Below are 22,121 nucleotides of genomic sequence, written 5' to 3'. Positions count from 1 at the left end.
ATAAAGATTTTATTGTTATCTTTTCATAGCTTTGAAAATCTCCGTACATGCTCGATGGGGTGATGGCTTGGTTACATTATTTTAGCTTATCCTTATAGTACGATTGGGTGATGGCTATTATTAAAAAGTTCTAGGGTAACCATCGTATAAACACAAGGATAAGTAAGCTTGTATAAATAAGTTTTGATGAGTTATGAACATATGAGATTTTCTCTCTTCATTGCATCTTTGTGAGCTCACATATGTGGGAAAACCTTAATATTTGCATTTAATTGATAATTAATCAAACTTTGTGTGCATTTAATGATTGAAACCTCATTTTCTCTTCAAATTTTGTGATTGTTAAGAGTAGTAATATCCATTAATTATTGTATATTTCCTAGTTTTCCTCAAAATCCCAAAAAAAACACCTTGAAAAAATGAGCAAACTTGTGAAATTTAGGTTTACGTCAAATTATCTTCATTTTCCGCAATAAATCAAAATCCAGAATTGGATAAAAGCCCTAAATTACAGTGATGATGAGCGACTTACCGAGCATGACAAAACTTTCCGGTGAGCCACTCTGGCGCTTGTCACAGGTCAAGCGTTTAGATTAGTACTTTGTTCTCTCTTTGATCATCTCTTTTTTTTCTCTTTCAGTTTATCTCCCTCGTCTTTATTTTATGTTTCCTTATTTCTTCATTTTGCTCTACACTCTGGAATTTTCAGCTCACCTTTAAAAAAAAACTTCTTAATTCTAGGTGCCTAACAAGTTAACGAGCGTAGTGACTGAGGTAGTCATGTGGCCTCCTCTAAATCCTTCCCAAAAGGCTTTTATTTTTAAGGAGTATTTTTTTTTTATCCGTTTATTCAGAACTGCACCAGTAACAATTAATAAGAGCACCTTTATAATAAACAGGCTTGTATTTGAGCCATGGAAACAACCTGTTCTCTCTAATCCATACCATTTTCTCTCTTCTTATCCCTCAAATCTAAATAAAGAAAAATAAATAAGGGAAGGGGAATTTTGGAGACTTTTATTTTCATCAAATTAAAATATATTTGAAGGGAATTTGCAAAGTTGTGGGACATGGGAAAAAAAAAACAAACAAATGCAATAGCGAATATGCGACAATGCGTTTTATTCGTATGGTAAGAGTTTGAACAGTAGATTAGCGAAGTGGGTAGATTTTCAGCTATGGGGTTTCAATGACCAAGATAAATAATGGAAGGTGAAGATTGGAAACAATGGATAGAAGAAGTTGAGGGCAAAAGATAAAAGAAAGGAGAAAGAGAGAGGGCGAGTAAGGAAGGGGAAGAGGTGTCACTCACGGGTAGTGTATAAAAAAAAAAAAAAAAAGCACACCTTAGGCGCTGAGACGCTAGGCATTTAAGGTAGAGCACTACCTTTTTTTTTTTTTTTTTTTTTTTTTTTTTTTTTTTTCATTATGCCCATTTAATGAGGAGCACCCGAGGCACAATACAGTCAATTATACGGAGTATTAGTTACTAGTATTGTACGCCTCCCTTCAAAGAGGCACACCAAAGCGTAGCAGGACCTTTATTACACTAATGCGCCTTTTGAGCTTTTTTATACATTGCTCAAATGTAAGAAAAAGGATTTTAAAAAATAAAAACAAAAATAAAAAAAATAAATATCAACACCAATTATTTGACTTGTTCACTAGAAAACAGAGGTAATACTACCTCCGTCACATATTAGATGCAACTTTTGTCTAAACGGGTTGCTACACATCAGTTGCAACTTTCCATTCTTAGTAAGTTTTTTCACATGAAATCACTGAAATACCCTTACTAAAAATTTCATAAACTCAATTAGATAACTAAATAGAACTTATTTAAACACTAATCTAACTTAATTAACCTAATGATTTTCACCCAATATAAATTCACCCCCAAACTAAATTCATTCAATTCACCTAGATTCAAATTATCTATTCACCTTCCTTTCAATGTTCATCATCCACGAAATCTCCAACTACCACTTCAATGGTGCGACATCAACCTGCTCTTCCGCCTGCGAGGAACCCTTTGGACCACCCTTTTGAACCGCCAACACCTCCTCCGGTGTTTCTCTTCCTTTCTCTTTCTTTTTATGAAATTGTTTAGATCTAATAGGTTTCAGGATGGGTAGGCTGGTTTCCAGAGGTTTATAGGTTGTTTTATGGGCGAGTGGGGTGGTTTCGGGGTGGGTGTGGGCTGGTTTCAAGTGGTTTAGGTTGTTTTCAGAGAGAGTGAGGATGGATTCCGGGTGGCCTGGTGGGCAGGATTCAAGGGTTTCCGGTTGATTTAAGGGTAACGGGGTGGGTGGGGTGGGTTTGGGTGGTTATGGCCGGGTTTTTTGTGGTTAGGGTATGGTACTACTGGCAATGGAGTTGCGACAACGATGTCTGTGTGGGTTGTGGTGCTTGGGCGGTGCCGACGAGGGTGGTGTTGGGAGACAGGTGGGTGTTGGTGGTTGATTTTTTAATCATCTCCACTTACTCCTACCCTTAATTACATGCCATTTCCTTCATTAACCAACAATTATAAAATTTTGCCTAGGAGTCGCTCTCAAAGTTGCATCTAATAGAGGTAGTAATTGTTTTTTTTAACTAATTTTAATGTTATATGCTATCATATAACAATTTTTTTTATAACTTTGTATGTAGATGTTTATGAGACTATTAGTACAAAGTAAAATAAAAAAAAATATAAAAAAAAAAAGAATTCCTCTGCCATATACTACCTCCCTTGCAACTTTTGCTAAAAATGATTGCTTCAAATTATGGGATTTGTTAAACATCGCCCGCGTTTTTCTACATAAAGCCCACATTTTTTAAAAATGTTGACATTATTGCCCTTGTTTTAATTTTTACCGAAAATAAAATTTTTCACTCATAAAAAATGTGGAGCAGGACTGGATCGCCGAGTGAAACCGAAGAGCCCTCAACGTCGGGTAGATGCACCGGAGAGACGCCGTTGACGCCGGAAAAGGAGGTACGATGCCATCTAAAACCACGAATTGGCGGCTGGCGTCCTGCCGGGACGCCGTGACCGTAGTGGTGGCGCCTAGCCAGGACGCCGCCACCGTAACTCTGGCGCCTGGCCAGGACGCCGCCACCGTGGCCGTGGCGTCTGGCCAAGACGCCGCCGCCACGGTGGCGGCGTCCTGGCCAGGCGCTACCGCCACGGTGGCGGCGTCCTGGCTAGACGCCACCGCCACGGTGGCGGCGTCCTGGCTAGGCGCCACCACTATTTTTTTTTTTTTTTTTTAATTTAATTTAAAATTTGTTTATTTTTTTTTTTTTTGTGTTACAATTTTTTTCTTTTTTTTTTGTTTTTTTTTTTTGTTTTGTTTTTAATTGTTTTAATTTGTTTTTGTTTTTAATTTATTTATTTTTTATTTTTTTTTTTACAATTTTTTTCGTTTTATGTTTTTTTTTTGTTTTTTTTTTTTGGTTTATTTTTATTTATTTAATCTAAAGTTTTGTTTATGTTTTTTATTTTTGTGTTTTGTTTTTTTTTTTTTTTTTGAATACTTTTTGTTTATTTCTTTGTTTGTTGTTTATAATTTATTATTGTTTTTGCTTTTGTGCTAATGTTGTGTCAAATGTATTAATTTAATCTACTCTTATGTGATTATATTTATATGTTATTGTTGCAGGATTATGGTGGAGACGGAAATGATTATAGTGGGATTTTTGTACACGATGGTCTGTTCGAAGATGCTCAACAAGCGGTTGATTGGGCGAAACAGGTTGCAATTAGATCAGGTTTTTGTTTAGTAGTAGCAACTCATAAATCTCAACGGGATGGTAGAATGGATCGCATTTTGAGATGCGACCGTTATCGCAAAAGGGAGGAACGAGATTTCAGTCAAGCGATTCGGTTTGATACAAAGCGGAAAGGTTGTGGGTGTCAGTTCAGAGTAAAGGTTCGACAACAGCAAAGGGGTGACGGTTGGGAAGTGAAGTGTTACGGTAAATGGGGGTATCACAACCATGAGATGATCGCATATGAAGTGGGTCATCGACAGTTAAGTGGCCTAAGTCCTGCTGCGAAACTAATTGTAAAAGAAATGAGTGATGCTCAAGTGAAGCCTGCTAAAATATTAGCATCTGTGTTGGAGAAATTTCCTGAAGACCAGCCAAACCGAAGACACATCTACAACGTCAGACATAAATTGAGGTTTGAACGGTCAGAGGGAAGGAACCCTATACAGCAGCTTCTACACCAGGCACAAGCACGTGGTTACCTGTACTGGTTTGAATCTGATGAAGACACATCGGAGGTGACTCATTTGTTCCTTGTGCATCCTGATTGTGCTGATATGATTTCGTCTTGGCCATCTGTGATTCTGATCGATTCAACGTACAAGACAAACAAGTATAAGTTTCCACTGGTTGAGATGGTTGGGATGACTCCAACGAACCAGAACTTTTTGATTGGTTATGCAGTTATGAAGGATGAGACGGTTGCGAGTTACCGTTGGGTGTTGGAGAAGTTGAGAAATTACATCGGCCCAAGTGTTCAGCCATCGGCCATCGTCAGCGATTGTGAGGGAGGTCTCTTTGCCCCTATAGCGGAGCTGTTTCCGGAGTCGAGCCATTTACTGTGCACATGGCACATCAACAAATGCGTGAAAGTCAAAGCCTACAACCTTTTCAACAAGAACTTAGATTCAGCAGAGAGATTGGTAAATGGTAAGTGGCGGAAGATCCTGCAAGCTACCACGGAGGCAGAGTACGACCGAGCCTTGGATAACTTCAAGGATGCATACCAATGGTGCCCGGCAATCGTAGACTATGTGATGCAGCAGTGGGTGCCTCAGAGGGAAAAGTTTGTCAAATATTGGACAAACCAAGTTCTTCATTTTGGAAACACTACTACATGTAGAGTTGAGAGCGCTCATAGAGCTCTGAAGGACTGGATTGATTCTTCCACCTCTGCTCTGGATACACTGTTCGAGAGAATAAACAAGGCTATTGATACTCAGAGGAACGGCATCAAGAACTCTCTCGAGGACTCCAGACGGCGACATGGCACGATGTATAGCCATTTCATATTTAAGATTCTCCATGGTCGTGTGTCACACTACTGCTTGGGGTTGATTCTGAGCGAGCACACCAGGATGAGGGAGTTGGGTGATGAAGTGGCTATTCGGTGCGGATGTGCTATATCGGTGACTCATGGACTACCTTGTGCATGCACCATTCACCGCGTAATTACGCAAGATAGGGCGTCGTTACATGTTGATCAGGTTCATCCATTCTGGCGGACGCTCGTTATCGGAGAGCATGCTGTTCCACAGACAGTCAACCGTGAACAGGAGGAGTTGGAGCAGTTTCGTTCGATGTTTGACCAAGTGTCCTCCAGCCACCCTTCAGTCATTCGTAGTGCTACCCACGTACTTCATGACATGTTCAACTCGTACTTTATGAGACGTACTTCATGACACGTACTTTATGAGACGTACCGCATCCACGGCAGTGGGCGGTGGCACATCATCATCATCGGCGTCGTCGCCGTGGTGGACGTCTCTGATCAACCTCGGGTGCGAGTGCCGGTTGTACCACTCCATGTAGTGCTGGTCACACATGGCAGCCACCCCAGTTGGCGGCCGCTGCAACTGCTCAATCCATATGCGGGCAACCATCGGAAACTGCTCCCACGTGCCAATCATGCTTGCCGGCCATTGGACGACGTACTCCTTCAACGACGCAGATCGGACGGCCTTACTGGGCCATGCTGGTGGAGGAGGAACAACTTGGACATATCCAAGCTGGCGAAGACAGCGCTGCGGCATGTACGCCTCTACGATCTCACGATACTGAATCAGTCCCGTGTAGAGGGTCCTGGGTACCCTATTACTAGGGTTCTGGCCGAAAGGCATCCAGTTCACCTGCACATTTTTTAAAATTAGTAAGATTCATACAATAAACACATCAAACTATAAAAGTAGAAATAATTTAAACACTTTACCTCTAATGGGGACATCCTGTCAAGCAATAACCGTATCGATCGCAGGCGGTCAATGGACTTCTTCTCGACACGCGGACTCCACGCACAGGCACGTGGCTGGCCATCCCCAATAGGAACCGGGTCGCGGTGTGGTCGAAACGCCGGGAAATACTCGTATATCCACGTCTGTAACAACGTCATACATCCAGTGATACCTGCCGCATCAGCCCGGCTCGAGAATCCTAACTGGCGATACATGTACGCTAATGTAGCCGACCCCCAAGAAAACTGGCCTACTCTGTCGGGCTCACACGCGTCAACTATGTCGCGTGGCCTGAGCTTGTTTCCGCTCTTATCCGGAAACAAGGTACACCCGAGAAGAAGAAAAACATATGCAGCCAGCTGTGTGTCCTGCGTCCTACGTGAAGTGGGGTGCAAACATCGCTGCAAAACTGCTGCGATCTTAACACCGCCGTGATCCCACACACCAAGTGCCGCTGTGTACAGCGCAGCCCTATCCACCGCCAACAGCTCCGCCAATAAATCTGCCTGATCCGCATCTGTGACAACAGATGCTCGGTTTCCCTCTACGGGAATCCCAAGGATGGCCTCGACGTCATGCAACATGATCGTCATCTCACCGAACGGAAGGTGGAAAGAGTTCGTGTCCGGCTGCCATCGCTCAACGAAAGCCGTGATCAGCGTCGAGTCAATCCTCTCATGCATGGTGGCAGGAAGGTGGCTCACTCTAGTGGCCCTCAATCGGCCGACCATCTCGCTCTCCTCCGGCCAAGCCTCAGCCCAACTACACAAGAAGTTACAAGTCCTCTCCCGGGTTTGGCATTTCAAAATGCCGCTATCCAAAGCCCGCTCTTGGTCCTCCCAAATACGGGTAGCGATGTGTCCTAGAAAGCTAGGAATCACACTCCCGTCTATAGGTCCCCCAGCCACCTCGCCCCTCACCACCCAAGAATCATTAACGGCCCTCGACCGTTTTCTGCTAACCGCAGACACAGTGGACGCAGATGATGTGCCAGATCTACTAACAAATCTACCATCTCTACCCTTACGCACGTCTACCCTACGCGTCTCATACACATCATCAAGCCTCTGACTGAATGGACCGTAATCATCATATGGTCCACTCTGATCGTCCACATCCTCATCTGCATCCTCCTCCTCCTCCTCCTCATCACCATCATCATCTTCATCATCCTCAGAATAGTGCACCCGTTCTCTACGAGCCGAGGCCGAAATACCACGGGATCTAACGTGTCTGGGCCCCGAGCTCTCCATTGAGTTCATCGTACTTCTCATAATGTCCATACTCTTCCCAGCCCCAGAACGAAAATACGATGCCTAACACAAAATAACAACACATGTAATATGCAATATAAACATGTAATATAAACATAAAAAAAGTAATTAAAATAAATAAATAAAACAATATACATATGATGGAAAATAAATTAAAAACATTACAAAATATTAACAACCTAAAAATAAAAAAATTAATAACCTAATAAATAAATAAATAAAAAATTGGAAAAAACAAAGCAAAAAAAAAAATTACCCAAAAAAAACAAAGTGAAAAATATAAAATTATAAAAACTTAAAAAAAGAAGAACATCAAAATTTTAAAAAAAATTTATAACAAAAAAAAGGGAACATAAAATTTTTTTTAAGTAAAAAAACTAATTCAAAAAAAAAAAAAACAAGAACAATAAACAAGAACATAAAATTAAAAAAAAAGAAAAACAAATTTAAAAAAAAATCAAAAAAAAAATAATTATTTTCGAAAATTAAATTTCAAATTTAAAACCAAAAAAAAATTAAATAAAAAAAATAAAAAGGCGGCGGCGCCTAGGCCAGACGCCGTGACGGTGGCGGCGGCGTCTAGCCCAGACGCCACTACCACGGCGGCGGCGCCTAGGCCAGACGTCGGTGCCGTGGTTCTGGCGCCTGGGCCAGACGCCACCGCCACCGTCACGGCGTCTGGCCTAGGCGCCGCCGCCGTGGTAGTGGCGTCTGGGCTAGACGCCGCCGCCGTGGTGGTGGCGTCTGGCCTAGGCGCCGCCACCGCCTCCGACCTTTTTTTTTTTTAATTTTTAAACACAAAATTAATAAAAAATACCTTCTCGCCGGAAAACCGCTGTCCACCCGCCGCATGTGCCGCCACTTCCTTGCCGGGCCGCCTCGACATCGCTCGGAAAGTTTTTTAGAGAGAGAAAGTGGAAGTAGAGAATTGAGAGAAGAAATTGTGTTTTTTACTTTGAGGGCAAAAGTGACAATTCACTCTAATTTTGTGGGCTTTATGTGGAGATTCGCGGGCGATGATTAGCAATTGAGCAAATTATTTGCAACAAATGTTCTTTCCTTTTTAGGTGGTCATTTCTCTCTCCATATTACACTCACAAACGAATTTTGCCTAGGAATATGTGCGGCTCTCCAAAGTTGCAAATAATATGTAATAGAGGTAGTATATAGATATTAAAAATAAATAAATAAAGAAATATATTTATTACATAAAATTAAATTTATAGGGCCCAAAATCAATTAGTTTGCTCTTAGGCCTCTAAAATCGAATTCATGGTAATGAACTAGCCATATGATGAGGGCTATAATTGGAATTGAGTAATTAATCGGTTTGGAAACTTGAATTAGGAGAATGGAAACCTATTGGAAAATAAGTTAGAGAGAAACGGGAATATTGATGCCAATTTAAAGAGAAGAGAAGAGAAGTGGGTAGGAAGAGAAGGATTGTGAGAAGAGTTGAAAAGTTTGTTTTAGCTTTTCTTAGGTAGGTTTGAGAGAGCATCAAATCTCTCAAATAATTGGAATTTATCTTCAATTTTCTGTTATTTCATCTTTAGAACATTTATCTAAAAGCCCCACACCTTCACCTGCGCCTAGGCTCCAGGAACTTTTTACACCTCGCGCCTTGCGCCTTTTAAAACTTCAAATACTACAGTTTTGATTAATTAATTAATTAATGCCCAATCTTTTTCGTAAACTCCAAAAAAAAAAAAAAAAAAAAAAAAAAAAAAAAAAAACCAAGCAGTGATCAAATATTGCTTAATTATCAATATACTTCTCTAACTTCAAAAATAAAAATCATTCATACACTCAAATTTTCCAGGTCAAACAGAAACCTAATATTGAGTACCTATTTCCACAAATGAATCTGATAGAACATTCTCTTCATTTCCCGAGGTCAGACAACAAATCCTAGTGAAGTGCTGGGAACATAAGTAAAATAATGAAGCCAAGAAGTCAGTACCTTATATATTCCCATCTAACAAGCAGAAAGATTGACCCTCCTTGGCAAAAGTCCATAGCTGCAATATGAATGATTGGATCACATTAGACCAGATCAAACCCTTATAAAATCAAGTTCAATATATAAAAGAAAGTAGCATGGGCCAATAATGCTTACAAAATATGAGCCAAGCATTTTGGATTTTTTTCACTCAGAAAGTGTTCACAAGAGGGTTTTCTAAATTTCAAAAATAACAAATATAATAAATATCACCAGTTATGATAACCTAATTCATCTAGCAAGGAAACATGCAAATAAAATTCTGGCACTCACAGAAAGCCCAGCTCTCATAGTCTCAATAGACATACTGACTATGATCAAACTATTCAACCAAAGCACTGATATTTGGATAGTGTTCCCAATAATAAACTCTAGAATACTTGAGAAATGAGGTCAAGCCATCAAGGGCAGTTGGAGAAAAAAAAAATGAAAGCTTTTTGGTTAAAAAAAATAAACAAAAGAAAGCTAATTGCATATTTGCACGTTATACAAAAGCTTTGATGACAAAGACCAGAAATAAAAAAAATAGTCAAGAGAACCAAAATCCATCGACATGGATCTGGAATGTCAACAAACATGTCCTCAAGACCAACATTAAAAAAAATCGCAAAAATTTTTTGGTAGTGGAGGAAGGGAGCAGCAATGAGTGTTCAACCTCAGCTTCCCATTTAAGCCACACTCAAATATATACATCTCAATTAACACCATATTGCTCAACCCAACAATATTGTGGCTATTCACAATGAATTCAAGTACTATAAAATGTCCCCATACAGTAATCATCATAGCTGAAACATTCTAGAACTAACTACTAGCTGGATATCATTGATAGCACAAAGTAAGCTATAGGAACCTCAGAAAGTGGATACCTTCTCTTGTTAGAAACACACAAACGTGTATGACCTTATTTATCAACAAGAAAGCTAACTTACATCAAAAGAAGACAGGAATCCTCTCAAAATTGAATTTAACTCAACCTAGACTTGATGCCTTGGAGATAACATCATCAGAACAAAGAAACACAACTCTACCCCACAAACTCCAAACTAGAATATATACTACAAAGCCACAGAAATCATGGCTTAATCATACCAGTTGATTGCCAAGCAATTCCCTTAAAAGTATCATAAGGGGCCTGCGCTCAATGACCATTCAATCTGGTCCCCTTGATTTACAAAAGGTAGGCAAGACCACAATGTAAAAATTTAACCTCTACACTTCTTTACTTCCCACTACATAAGGAGAAGAAATATATCAGGTAAGAAGCACTGACCAGATCTCTAGTTTAACAGAACCTATCTGAGAATGTTTCAAACATTAAACCCTTGGTTTTCAATGGAATCTTGACATTCCACAAATAACTGGAACAGAAAAAGGAAATGGAGTAATATTTGAGATACTGAGAAAATTCTCCAATCAAATTCCCTGCTCCTAAGTCACTAAAACAATGGATCGTCTTAGCTCTTACATTCCCACCAAAATTTTCACCCAACCTTCAATCTTTGGAATTCAATCTAATGCAATAATTACAGAAAGAGAACACGCCTGTCTAAACAAGAAATGAAAATCAAAAGATTATGTAAGAAAGAGAGATTATAAGACGAGGAAATGAAACATAAAACTTATTATTCCCATGCATTTCTCCAAAAGTCAAACTTAAAGTCCCAATGCCAACTTTAAATGAAACCTCGGAATATTGTAGCGAAGGTATATAAGGGATCAACATGCAAATGCATATAGGAAAGGGCACCTAAGTAATTCCTTGGAATATCACGCCTGTAGTTGATGATTTGCTAAAGTGAATTAGGTTTCACAAGAAACGACAACCATTTCTCCACCAAGAGATGGTCCCTAGACTACAAAGGACCAAGACCCAGCCCAAAGCCCAAACACTTCTTTATACTAACAAACCTTATCCCAACCGACTGGACAATTCCTTTAATCCTCTCCTCACACAAAAAAAGTTTCTCACAAGTCCAAATCCGCTCAAAACCCTAAGCAACAGAGAGATCCTATCCCATAATAAAACAAGTAACATAGAAGGATGCTTGACAAGTATACATCTTTCACAGGAAAAGCTAGAGGATCAAAGCCTTATTCCCAAAAGGTTAGGGTCGGCTGCATGATATCAAGAGTTTGTCTTGGTCATTTACAAAGATCATTTTCATCCATTCGCTTCTATTCAGAGGATCAACAAATGAAGACAATAATATGTGCAATTATGAAGACATTGATCACCCTTCCTCACATCCTTGTGCCTTTAAATGCCTCGAAGGCTGCTCCATCCACACTACAAGTAAGAAACAAGCAGACAAGAAACACTCCTGAACCCATTTCTTCACTCTGTCTGGTGCCTCCACTTTTATTGCTCTACTTAGAATACCCACAATCACCCAATCATAGGTTCACTTAAAGTTTAGTCCAAAACATTACCCTTCCAACCACTCCAAACATCATCAACCACCTAATCAGCCACAAAGGTAACATCCAGAGTTTGTCTAACATCACCTTAATTCAGATCTAACAAACTAGAAATGAATGTCTTTTCACAGATACAGGATATTCTACAAGGCCATAATGACTAGTCAACAAGAAAAATCACTAAACTTATCTAATCAAATCTATAATGGACAAATGAAGTATAACATCATAAAGTAGTTAGCATAATTACCACGTGCTCAAAATAACAAAACTCCAAGCTATCAGACACATCCATAGAACAGTAGTAATTCTAACATCAATAAAAATAAAAAAAAAAAAAAAATTAAAAAAAAAAAAATATGAGGTTCCAAACATAAAATGTGTTTCCAGAAATTTGATGTAGTCAGTCTACACCATTAAACAATAGAAAATTATCAAGCAACTTATAAGTTTAGACAATCCTAACAAAGTGAACACCATTTGCTTCGGGCTAACCAAGTCTTAAGCCTGACTAAGTTTTCCCGAGATGAATATTTTTAAAATTTTTTATTTGGATTTTAAAGAGAAAAAAGCTTTTCCATAATACTAAATAAGGAGAACATATTATTAATGACATTTTCAGGAAGTTCCCACATCAAAGTACAGAATCAAATATATCCTCTAAATTCTACTTCGTACTCCTATCCTCCCGCCTCACCCTCACTGATTTCCTCACCACTATCCCTACATAAATCTCTGTCTGCTCCATCCACATCTGATGCAGGTCTCATACCTGAAAAACAATTCAATACTCAAATGGAACACACAAAGATCACTAGCAACTAATCAACAAGCAATTAAAACACGCCTAATTGGCTTTTTCACTCTTTCTCTACAATCTCTTCTATCTTCTGATCTATTTTGCTTTCCTCTCTTCACCAGCTCTACCTAATCTGTCTCACCTTCTCGTTACATATTTTTGGTCCTTTTTGGACAGACTCCTTTCCTGCTTATCAAGGTTTATAGCCAGGCAAAGTTTCTGAGGGTGAGGGAGAACTCCACATATAACCTTCAGCTCCACGACAATAATCTAAAATGCTGCCAACAATCTTGAGCATTTTCTATTACAACCAATTCATTCATAAGCCAATTGACTAAATCCATTACTCAAAATATCAATACAATTAATGATAACGTCTACCAGCTAACTAGCAGCAAAACCAATCCCAACACCAAAATTCTCATCTGTGAGAATTGAATCAGGTATCAAGAAGCCACAAAGCAGACAATAATAAGAAGAAAACATAAATACAATCATTAGGAGGCAAAAGTTGCTAGTGAGACAAAGTAGTATAAAGTGTAGGACCAGATAAGAAAGAAAAATTCTGGATTTAAAAAATGGAGATAGCACACGATCGAGGCATCCCATGAAATGTGACAATATCTAAATCATGGTGATACAGCTATATACTATGGCACTTACTTGTAAATATCCATCCTTCATCCAGCTGCTTCACCCTCAAAAATATCTTGGCAATGATCATTTTATGTCTTCCAGCTAACAAAATTTGACAACTTTGCTACTGAACTTATGACAAGAATACAATTGAACTTAGTCCAATCGATCATATGCTTGTCTTTAGAGGCATCACTAAGCAATAAACCCCAGAGGATGAAAATAATAAACCCAACTGAAGAGCAAAGCAAGTCAAATGTTGATGGGAATTTAAACTTTGGAGTGGTAGTATATTGAGTGCACCTACATGGCTACATGTCCATCACCATACAGAAGATGAGACCGACAATTGCTAGTTCATATTTCTAATAATGTAGTGGCAAACAAAATGGATTCCTGAACACAACTGTCAGGTCCAAAAGGGAATATGTTGCTAATAAGTGAAATAATATTTACTGACAGGCTGACAGCTTTACAACCACTCTCACCAAGAAGTTCTTCTATAAGGATCACTCACATCATTAAAGCATGAACTAAATAAACAGAAGGGGTGATTGGTTATCTCTATATGTCATGATACTTTCAGCTGTAAAAAGACTTTCTGGAAATAGCTAGGGTGATAGAAGCTAAGAAATTAGGCAAATCCTGGAAATATGGCACTGGAAAAGGCTATTTATGCTGGCTAAAATACAACTAAACAAGTGTAAGAAAATTGATGACTCTTAAATTTTACCAGAAATCTATCCTACCAGAATAACCAAAAGATCAGCTTAAAGCCTAAAAAACGGAGACAGCAGTAGATTTTTTTTTTTTCTATTTGACATGCTCTAGAATTATCATGAAGCAACACCTACAAAATTAAGAATTGTCAAGTATAGCTCAAAAGCTAAAGCTTGACAAGAGGAAGTATATACAAGCCTCACGATAAAGAACTTCAAACCTTGACAAGAGGGAGTATCTCATATACAATACGATTTTTTCTATCCAAGTACAAAACCCAGATAGCAGCAGAAAACTTTCCCAACATCAATCATCAGAGATCCACATGAGAAAGCTTCAATGATTTCAGGCCTCGCAATAAGGAAATAGTAAGCACATACAGGTATCATGCTAATCCCTTTTTGTGCAAAAGGCCAGATGCGCCATACAAACTTCGATAGCTTTGAGCAGATCAGCACCAAGTAATCTTTCTTGTGTAACGTAAATTACTGAACAAGGCAATTTTTAGAACAAAAAATTTACCAATCTCATCCAATATATGAACAACAAAAGGGGTGAAGGATAGGAGAATACAACTTCAATACCACATGAAGCATAAATAAAGAGATCTGACTCCTAGTCAGACATTACTGAGTGATGTGATATTAGTGTGCTGTAATATTTTCTGTTATCCGTACAGCTAAAAGTAGAATCTTGCGCTATCCACGTAGTCATAGCCTATTTAGCATCTATCTGCATATCTCACTTTTTTAAGACAGTGAGGAATTCATATTACTAGCAATTGTAGGTTTTTAGACATGTCACTCCTTGTTATTCTGCCTGACAATCATCAACAAACTAAATTCAATGTGCTAATCACTACGAGCACTTTAAATAAACAAACATAATGGATAGTTGACGCCCCAATGCCAAATTGCCATTAAATGGCCACAGTTGAGTACAGTACATAATATACCTTTAATATGGTTAGTACATAGATAAACAAGGTCACTTGACAACTAGAAACTATGTTTTGCTGAGTTAGATATAAATGCTATGGTGCCATGGACTTTAAATAAATGCTATGGTGCTAATCACTAAGAGCACTTTAAATAAACAAACATAATGGATAGTTGACGCCCCAATGCCAAATTGCCATTAAATGGCCACAGTTGAGTACAGTACACAATCTACCTTTAATATGGTTAGTACATAGATAAACAAGGTCACTTGACAACTAGAAACTATGTTTTGCTGAGTTAGATATAAATGCTATGGTGCCATGGACTCAAAACAGATGAGCAGGTTTATAAATTATAATTACACCAAAGCGCTAAACAGCAAGACTTAAATGTAAAACATGCACCTCATCCACCTCTTCACCTCCAATAAAACTACTAAATTAGTTTGCATGACAAACAATATAAAATGGTAAATTCAATTTGAAGAAGTTTCTTTTACTAGCAAGGTGATGTGAATACCATAAATAAACTAGAGAATCCGGTAGGGTTTGTTTTCGTACCCAAAAAAAAAAAAAAAAAAGCCATTGAAGTGAAAAGGGTGTTAATGCCTAGGCACAAAACACAGGGATGAGGTACTGAAATAATACATTGTTTTTTGGATAGTAAATAAGGTTTATGTGTACTTTATTTGCACCTCATTGTGCATTATTGAGCGCATTGGGGATTTGGGGGGTGCTTCTTTATAAATAGAGCTGGAAAAAGCTGACACGACATGGCAAAACAACACGAACCGGACACGAAAAAATTAGATTAGTGTTTAAGGCTTACAACAAAAAATTACTAAAAGATTTATCAAAAAGTATGTATAAGAATTGTTTATGATCATTTAAACTTATTTCCAAGTTACGTTCCATCTCTATAATTACCTATGTGTTTCATTATTAATGAAGTTGCTTACATAAATATAGGTAGAATCAATTATTTTTAGCCTAATTATACTAACCCAAACTCAACCCATCCCATTTAGTCAAATGAATAACCCATTTACATTTTAAGGTAATAACTCCCAACCCAACCTGCCACTTCCATGTCAGGCATGGACTGGTTTGTCATGTCAAGTTAATTTTTGCCTACTTAAATAAAAACAGGCGAAAAATATAAAAAACTAGCCAAGGAAGTGACTTTACAAGTGCATACAGTTTCTTGGTCTTCACTCTTCACTGAACAAGATGTTAAAAAAGAATCAAACAAAATAATTCTTGGAAAATCTATAAGAAGTATCCAACAATCAAATCTCTCTTAAAGAATGAAGCAAGATCAGTTGTACACAATTTTTTAAATCTTCAGTGATCAAATGATAATAAACAACAAAATTATTTGCAACAAAATCAACTATAAGGCTTGAAAAGCTAATATTTCAAGCAAATAGGTCACCTCTGCTATAAAAGAATATCGACATGGAAAAGCATAACACATGTCACTGAATGAGATGAGAGAATAGAAATTGTAAATAGATATAGTATTTCCTTACCAGCTAAAAATTAATATTCTGTGGATAAGACAATATAATGACGACATATTTCACTGCATGACATACTTAGTAAACAAGCATCCCCATATTCTATAAATGGAATCCCTCAATGTTACTCACACAGTCACACTTATGCATCTATCAAGCCTGAGCTGAAGAGACCAGCATGCAAAAGGAAACACGATTCTGCATCAATAGATAATTGCAAGCCACTTCATCTATGCCCTTGACCACGTTGCATATTATATGCTCCCCAATTGCCAGGCCCAGGTCCATATTGAGGATAATTCTCCATACCAGGCTGCGTCTGTAAATCAAACATCGAAAATAAAGCTACATGATCTTTGTAAACAGTTAAAATGCAACATTGCATACAAACATCACAGCATGGCAAATATAAATCTCAGTAAGAAAACTTACTGGGTTCACTCCATATCCAGCAGGGTAGGGATTTCCTGCGTACCCACCTTCAGGTGTGCTATAATTGGTGTTATAACCTGCCGCTGCTCCTAAGAAAAACAAAGAAATGAACTAAGTTTGGCTGATTTACTAAACAAGAGGTATAAATTTCCAGAGAAGCATGGTGCACAAACAGAGTGAAAGAGAGAGAGAGAGAGAGACTGGGGAGCACTGGATATATAAAGACAACCAAAATTAGCTAGATAACCAAAGCTTCTGAGTGGTAAGAAGAAACAACAAGATCTTAATTAAGGGTATTCTACAATAACTGAATTATTAAAAGCTCATTGAGATAATTTTTTAACCATCTCTAACATCCAAATGTTGAAAGTTAAAAACCTCGCGATTGAAATTTGTTTCCAATAAATGTATATACTATTAGCCTCATACTTTAGCTAATCAAAAGCCAAAAGCTCCATTCTTACAATGCTCAAATAAATTAGACCTTTCAAAACAATCATACCAGGATTGCCAACAGCAGCAGCAGCACGTGCTCTCTTCTCTGCATTAGCAACCTCTGCCCGTAGCTTTTCTAGTTCTCTAGCCATTGAGAGCATTTTGGCCTGGAACTTTTGGCCATGCTCGTAGCTATCTGCATATGCTTTCTTCTCGTATTCAATAGCAGCCCTGCAAACCCCCCAATATAATATTACAAAAAGAAGCCAAAACTAGCATTCAAGACTTGTATAAATATACATATGTAATATCACAAGACCCTCAAAAACAGCTCCATACTTTGCTCTGTCAACCTCCTGTCTCATATGCTCAATTTCAGCTTTCAATGCCGGGACTTGCTGTAAATCGGTAGAAAATCTAGTCAAATCTTGGTTCATTCTCTGGACCTGAGCCATCAGATCTTGCCTAACGACAGTAAGTTCTTTAACATTAGATTGAACCCGCATGTGTTCAGCCTTCATTGCATCTGCTGCTTGAAGTTCCATCTCTAATTTGGCAGCCTTGTCAAGCATTTCTCTCATCTGCATATCCTTTTCTGCGTGAAAGGAATCACCATAATGGGACATTTGTTGCAACTCATAATGAGCAGCTTCTAATTCCTGCTTCAATGCAACATGGGTAGCAGCAACCCTCTGGTTATCGACTAATAAGCCTTGAATTTCATGAAGCTGAACTCCGAGACGTTCCTCAAGGATAGCAGGGTGAGGGGGTAATGACCTAGGGCCCATCCCAAACTGGGATTCCCTCTCCCTCATTTCCTCAAGAAGCGCAGGGTGAGGCATCGGACCAAGATTTCGGCCATATGGTGGTTCATGGGGCGGAAACGGAATCCTTCCATGAGGCATATTCTTCATCGGCAATGGCGGACCCGGGTTTCTGCCTGACATTGTGACTGATGCCCCTAATTATGATACAGAATTATTCAAATTTCCATCAGAAAATTTAAATTAGGAATGCGCATAACTTCGATTACATTAATCAGAAGAAAAACAAAACAAATCCCAATTATATTAACAATGGAGCATAAAAACAACTCAATCCCATGAATTAACTCAAATTATCAATTTACTCAAGAATTTGAATTAACAAATAACGAACTACACCAGAAACCAATTAATCTGAAAATCAATTGAACAAAGATTATCAAAATTTAAAATACAATAATTATAATTCGACCATTAATAGCATACTATAAATTAAAATTGTTGCTGATAAATTCAAATTAAAACCAGTTCAAAGATGGAGCAATCAAAGTAAGACAACAAATTACCTATGAGCGATTGACAATTGTTTCTGAATTTGATTCCTGGAAAAGTATGAATTTGCACAAAATCCGCCAGAAAATGGAGAGGACTTTAGGTTTTCAGGTCTTTTGGCAAACCCAAAAACAATTGTAACCTGCTAGCGGAGCACTGGAGTACCTATACTTGGAAATTTGGAATTTATAAAACTTGGCAAAACCGTCATTCAGGTAGCCGTACGAGTCACTCGAATCAACTTCTTTCTGACATTACTCCATACTAGTTTTTGGCTTGAGTAATGCCTGAAAAATTAACTTTTCAATATATAATACGAAATACTTCATAAAGAAAAAAGAGACAAGTACCAATTGCTTGGTAAATCTAAAAAGGTTGAGAAGGTAAACTAACGACTCTCAAATAAGGTAAATTGTTATGTTAGTGACAAGATAACATCGTTAGTTGGGACCGAAGTTGTTGTCCAGCTAATGAAGGATCTTTAGCCAAGGCATAGGTTACTTTCTCGCAGAATGTTTCATTAAAGATAAGTATGTTAGTTGATTTTTGTTTTGTTACCATCAAAATATCATGACCTTTGTCTGATTTATAATTATAGTCTAAGATTGAATTACCAATTGAAGCTATAATGGTAGATTAATGAGACGTTAAATGAGTAAAATGACTTATAGTGTAATGTTTATTTATATAGTAGTAAAAAGTCTTTATTATCTTTATGCGTCTTTTTTAGTTGTCGGTTTGGTTGCTTTATTAATTTGCGTTCATTTATGGTGAATAAACGCTACTCCATAAATTAAACAAAGATTTTGTTTCGTTTATCTATTAGGTATTGTATTCTTTTTTGAATTTGTCTATGCAATTATTATAGGGATGTCAATGGCGCGAGTTTGTAAATCCGCCCCATTTGGGTAGGAATGGGTTCAAGTTTGGCAAGGATTAAATGAGGACATGGATAAATCTTGTATCAATTGTGGGGATGAGAATGGGGATGGATTTCATGTTGTAACCGCCCCATGTCCGTCTCAGCTCCACCCCATCTACCCTACCTCGCCCATACCCGCCTTGCCCCATCCTGCACGCAATAATGATATAATTTTTTCTATTTTTTAACTATTATATGCGTTATTTATGATACCTTAATGTTACTTCTAGTCCTTCAAAATTTAAATTTTTATTGAGTAAGACATCATGTACTTAAAAGCATCTTCATTGCCATGATAACAACACAAAACCTAACTGAATGACATAATATCCTTTCAAAAAAAAAAATTGAAAATGGCATAACATAATCAAACACAGATTCAATCCAAGATGAAACACCGAGCAATTGCATTCTTTGCTACTTCATCCGTAAATAAGTTTAAAATGGTGCTTTACGTGTTACTCATGTCCTATCTACTTACTCACAAAATCACTCTCCCGACCATGGTTAGACTTATTACTCACCAAGATCAGACTATCCAATATGTCATTCGTCTTGCGGGGGCATGTAGAGAAGAATATCATATAATAATATCATGATATGATTTTTTTTCTTGATATGCATATCATGGGCCGATTCCCAAATAGCAATTTTTTTTATACCTTTGACTTATTTAAAGTCTAGATATACGATTACTATCCATCATATTTGTAAAGTATTTTCCCTTGACTTTGTAATTGTTATTTAACTAGTGTAGGTCCCATGCAAATGCGTAGTGGTTACTTTTTTATTTTAAAAGAAGTAATAAAGGACACTAAATTTCATTAATTAAAGTCATACGACATCTACAATTGACAATTAATGATAATGAAAACGATTTTAACAAAATCAAACAAGAATTCATCGGGGAAGGGCTAAGAATTCAAATACATAAACATAACAATTCGGCACATTCTCAATTCGTTATCTTATACAACTTTTTGAGTGGATCCGTCGTCACTTCGTAATTTTGTGAGAAAGAAAATTCTTGTGTTGATTTCGTAACCCGAGTCCGAGCAATAATCAATCTTAGCCCCGCACAACTGGAGACCAAATTAAACGCAAATATAACCGTTTTTTTTAAGGAGTTTGAAAAACATTGTCTTTCGAAGGAGATCGAAAAAAACCTTGTCTTTTGAAGGAGATAAACCCAATCTATCAAGGGAGACATTATTATAACCTATGAAATAAAAGCTTAAAAGAAATAAAGATTGGGGATTTCCACCGGTAAAATCCGATGAAAGCCACATCAAAACTAACAAAGGAGGTTAGAGTTAAGGAGAGAGAAGAGGGAGAGAGCCGTAGTGATTACTAATAAATTAAAAAAAAAAAATACTTTTTTTACATGCTTTAATTTTGTCTATCCAATATTCTTAAAAATGTAAGGCTAATTTATCAATGATGTGCATTGAAGAGTAATGTTAATTTACATTTTAAAACTATTGAAATTTTTGCTTTCCAGAGATAATTATTTCGTGATCAGAATATTTATAGATTTACATTGTATGCATAAGATAGTTTTATATGTCTATCTTCCCTACTCTTACAAAAGTTTCTTTTTAACCAAATGACACGTACTGAAACTTGTGTAAAGAAGCATATTAACAAATGAATGTACCTTGTTACCCTAATACAATACATAAAGGGAGTAACAAGAAACCAAATCTTAAGCATATTGTAAAGTAGGTTAAAGTTCACTCGCCCTAAGGATCTCGATGACGATTTTTTGGATCGACTTGATGCTATCGTTCTTCAATGGCTCTATGGCACTATTTCAACCGATCTCTTGTATCGTATTCTTGATGAAAAGGCAACGGCTATGGTGGCTTGGAATAAGTTACGTTACCTTTTTCAAGATAACAAGGGAACTCAAGTTGTGCATCTGGAAAATCTATTTGGATCAATTACATTGGAGACGTGTGTCTTTCTTGCTGATTATTATCATTAATTGAAGGAGGTTTCCGATCAACTTGCTACAATTGGGCATCCAATTTTGAGGAGCATCTCGTTCTTCAATTGGCTGGGAAGTTGAATCCTAAATACGGCATGGTGGCTGCTACTCTAATTCAACAGGGAAATCCAACTCCATCTTTTGCTAAAGCATGCTCTATGCTTGAATTGGATCGTGTTAGTCGTGAGAAGAATAAGAGCACTTCGACATCTTCTTCCACGATACTTCTTGCTGCGTCTGACGCTTCTCATTATTCTTCACAACTGCACAACGGTGGATCTGTTGGTGGTCGATCTTCTGCTGGGGCTAGTAAACCGAAAGGTGGGAAGAAGAACAATAAAGGAGATGGCAGTAAGGGTACGATAGTATTTGGGGACCTCAACAAAACCAAAACCAAATGCAATAATATTATTTTCCTCCTTGGGCTGCATGTTATCCGCCCTGTCCATGCCCTTATATGCCAATGCAATGGCAGGCACAATTGGGGCAGCAGCAACCACCAATACCTCAAAATCTGTAGGGGATCTTGGGCCCTGCTCCATAGCAGCCTAATATAACTTTTCTTGCCCATAGTTCGTCGTATCAACCTATTGATCTTCCGGCTTTCTTCAACACTTTGAGTCTTCAAGCTCCAAATCCGAATAGGTACATGGACACTAAGCTACTGCTACCTTTCATCATATGAATGCTTCAGGTATTCCTTCTTCTATGGTTGATTGATGTTCTT

At 37.8% G+C, this 22,121-nt stretch overlaps 2 protein-coding genes across 3 annotated transcripts; both read right to left on the bottom strand.

The window, feature by feature from the left end:
• Positions 1-5,417: 5,417 nt before the first annotated feature.
• On the bottom strand, positions 5,418-8,173 carry LOC110737877 (protein MAIN-LIKE 1-like). Its single transcript, XM_021918227.1, has 3 exons — positions 8,079-8,173; positions 5,966-7,303; positions 5,418-5,885 (listed from the first exon to the last, which is right to left on the bottom strand). The coding sequence occupies exons 1-3, from the start codon at positions 8,145-8,147 to the stop codon at positions 5,433-5,435; spliced, it is 1,860 nt and encodes a 619-aa protein (XP_021773919.1). The 5' UTR covers positions 8,148-8,173; the 3' UTR covers positions 5,418-5,432.
• Positions 8,174-16,175: 8,002 nt separating this feature from the next.
• LOC110737875 (protein FLX-like 1) lies at positions 16,176-18,781 on the bottom strand. 2 transcript variants are annotated; one of them, XM_021918226.1, is made up of 5 exons: positions 18,497-18,781; positions 17,506-18,118; positions 17,234-17,397; positions 16,732-16,820; positions 16,176-16,618 (listed from the first exon to the last, which is right to left on the bottom strand). In XM_021918226.1, exons 2-5 carry the CDS (start codon positions 18,111-18,113, stop codon positions 16,526-16,528), a joined length of 954 nt encoding a protein of 317 aa, XP_021773918.1. In that variant the 5' UTR covers positions 18,114-18,118; positions 18,497-18,781; the 3' UTR covers positions 16,176-16,525. The 2 variants fall into 2 exon arrangements, with proteins under 2 accessions (XP_021773918.1, XP_021773917.1); XM_021918225.1 differs by having other exon boundaries at positions 17,506-18,127; positions 18,497-18,779.
• Positions 18,782-22,121: the final 3,340 nt, after the last annotated feature.

Source organism: Chenopodium quinoa, unplaced genomic scaffold (genome assembly GCF_001683475.1).
Source record: "Chenopodium quinoa cultivar QQ74 unplaced genomic scaffold, ASM168347v1, whole genome shotgun sequence".
Taxonomy (NCBI): Eukaryota; Viridiplantae; Streptophyta; class Magnoliopsida; order Caryophyllales; family Amaranthaceae; genus Chenopodium; species Chenopodium quinoa.
The sequence above is the reverse complement of the archived record's forward strand: the minus strand, read 5'-3'. Positions and strand labels throughout refer to the sequence as shown.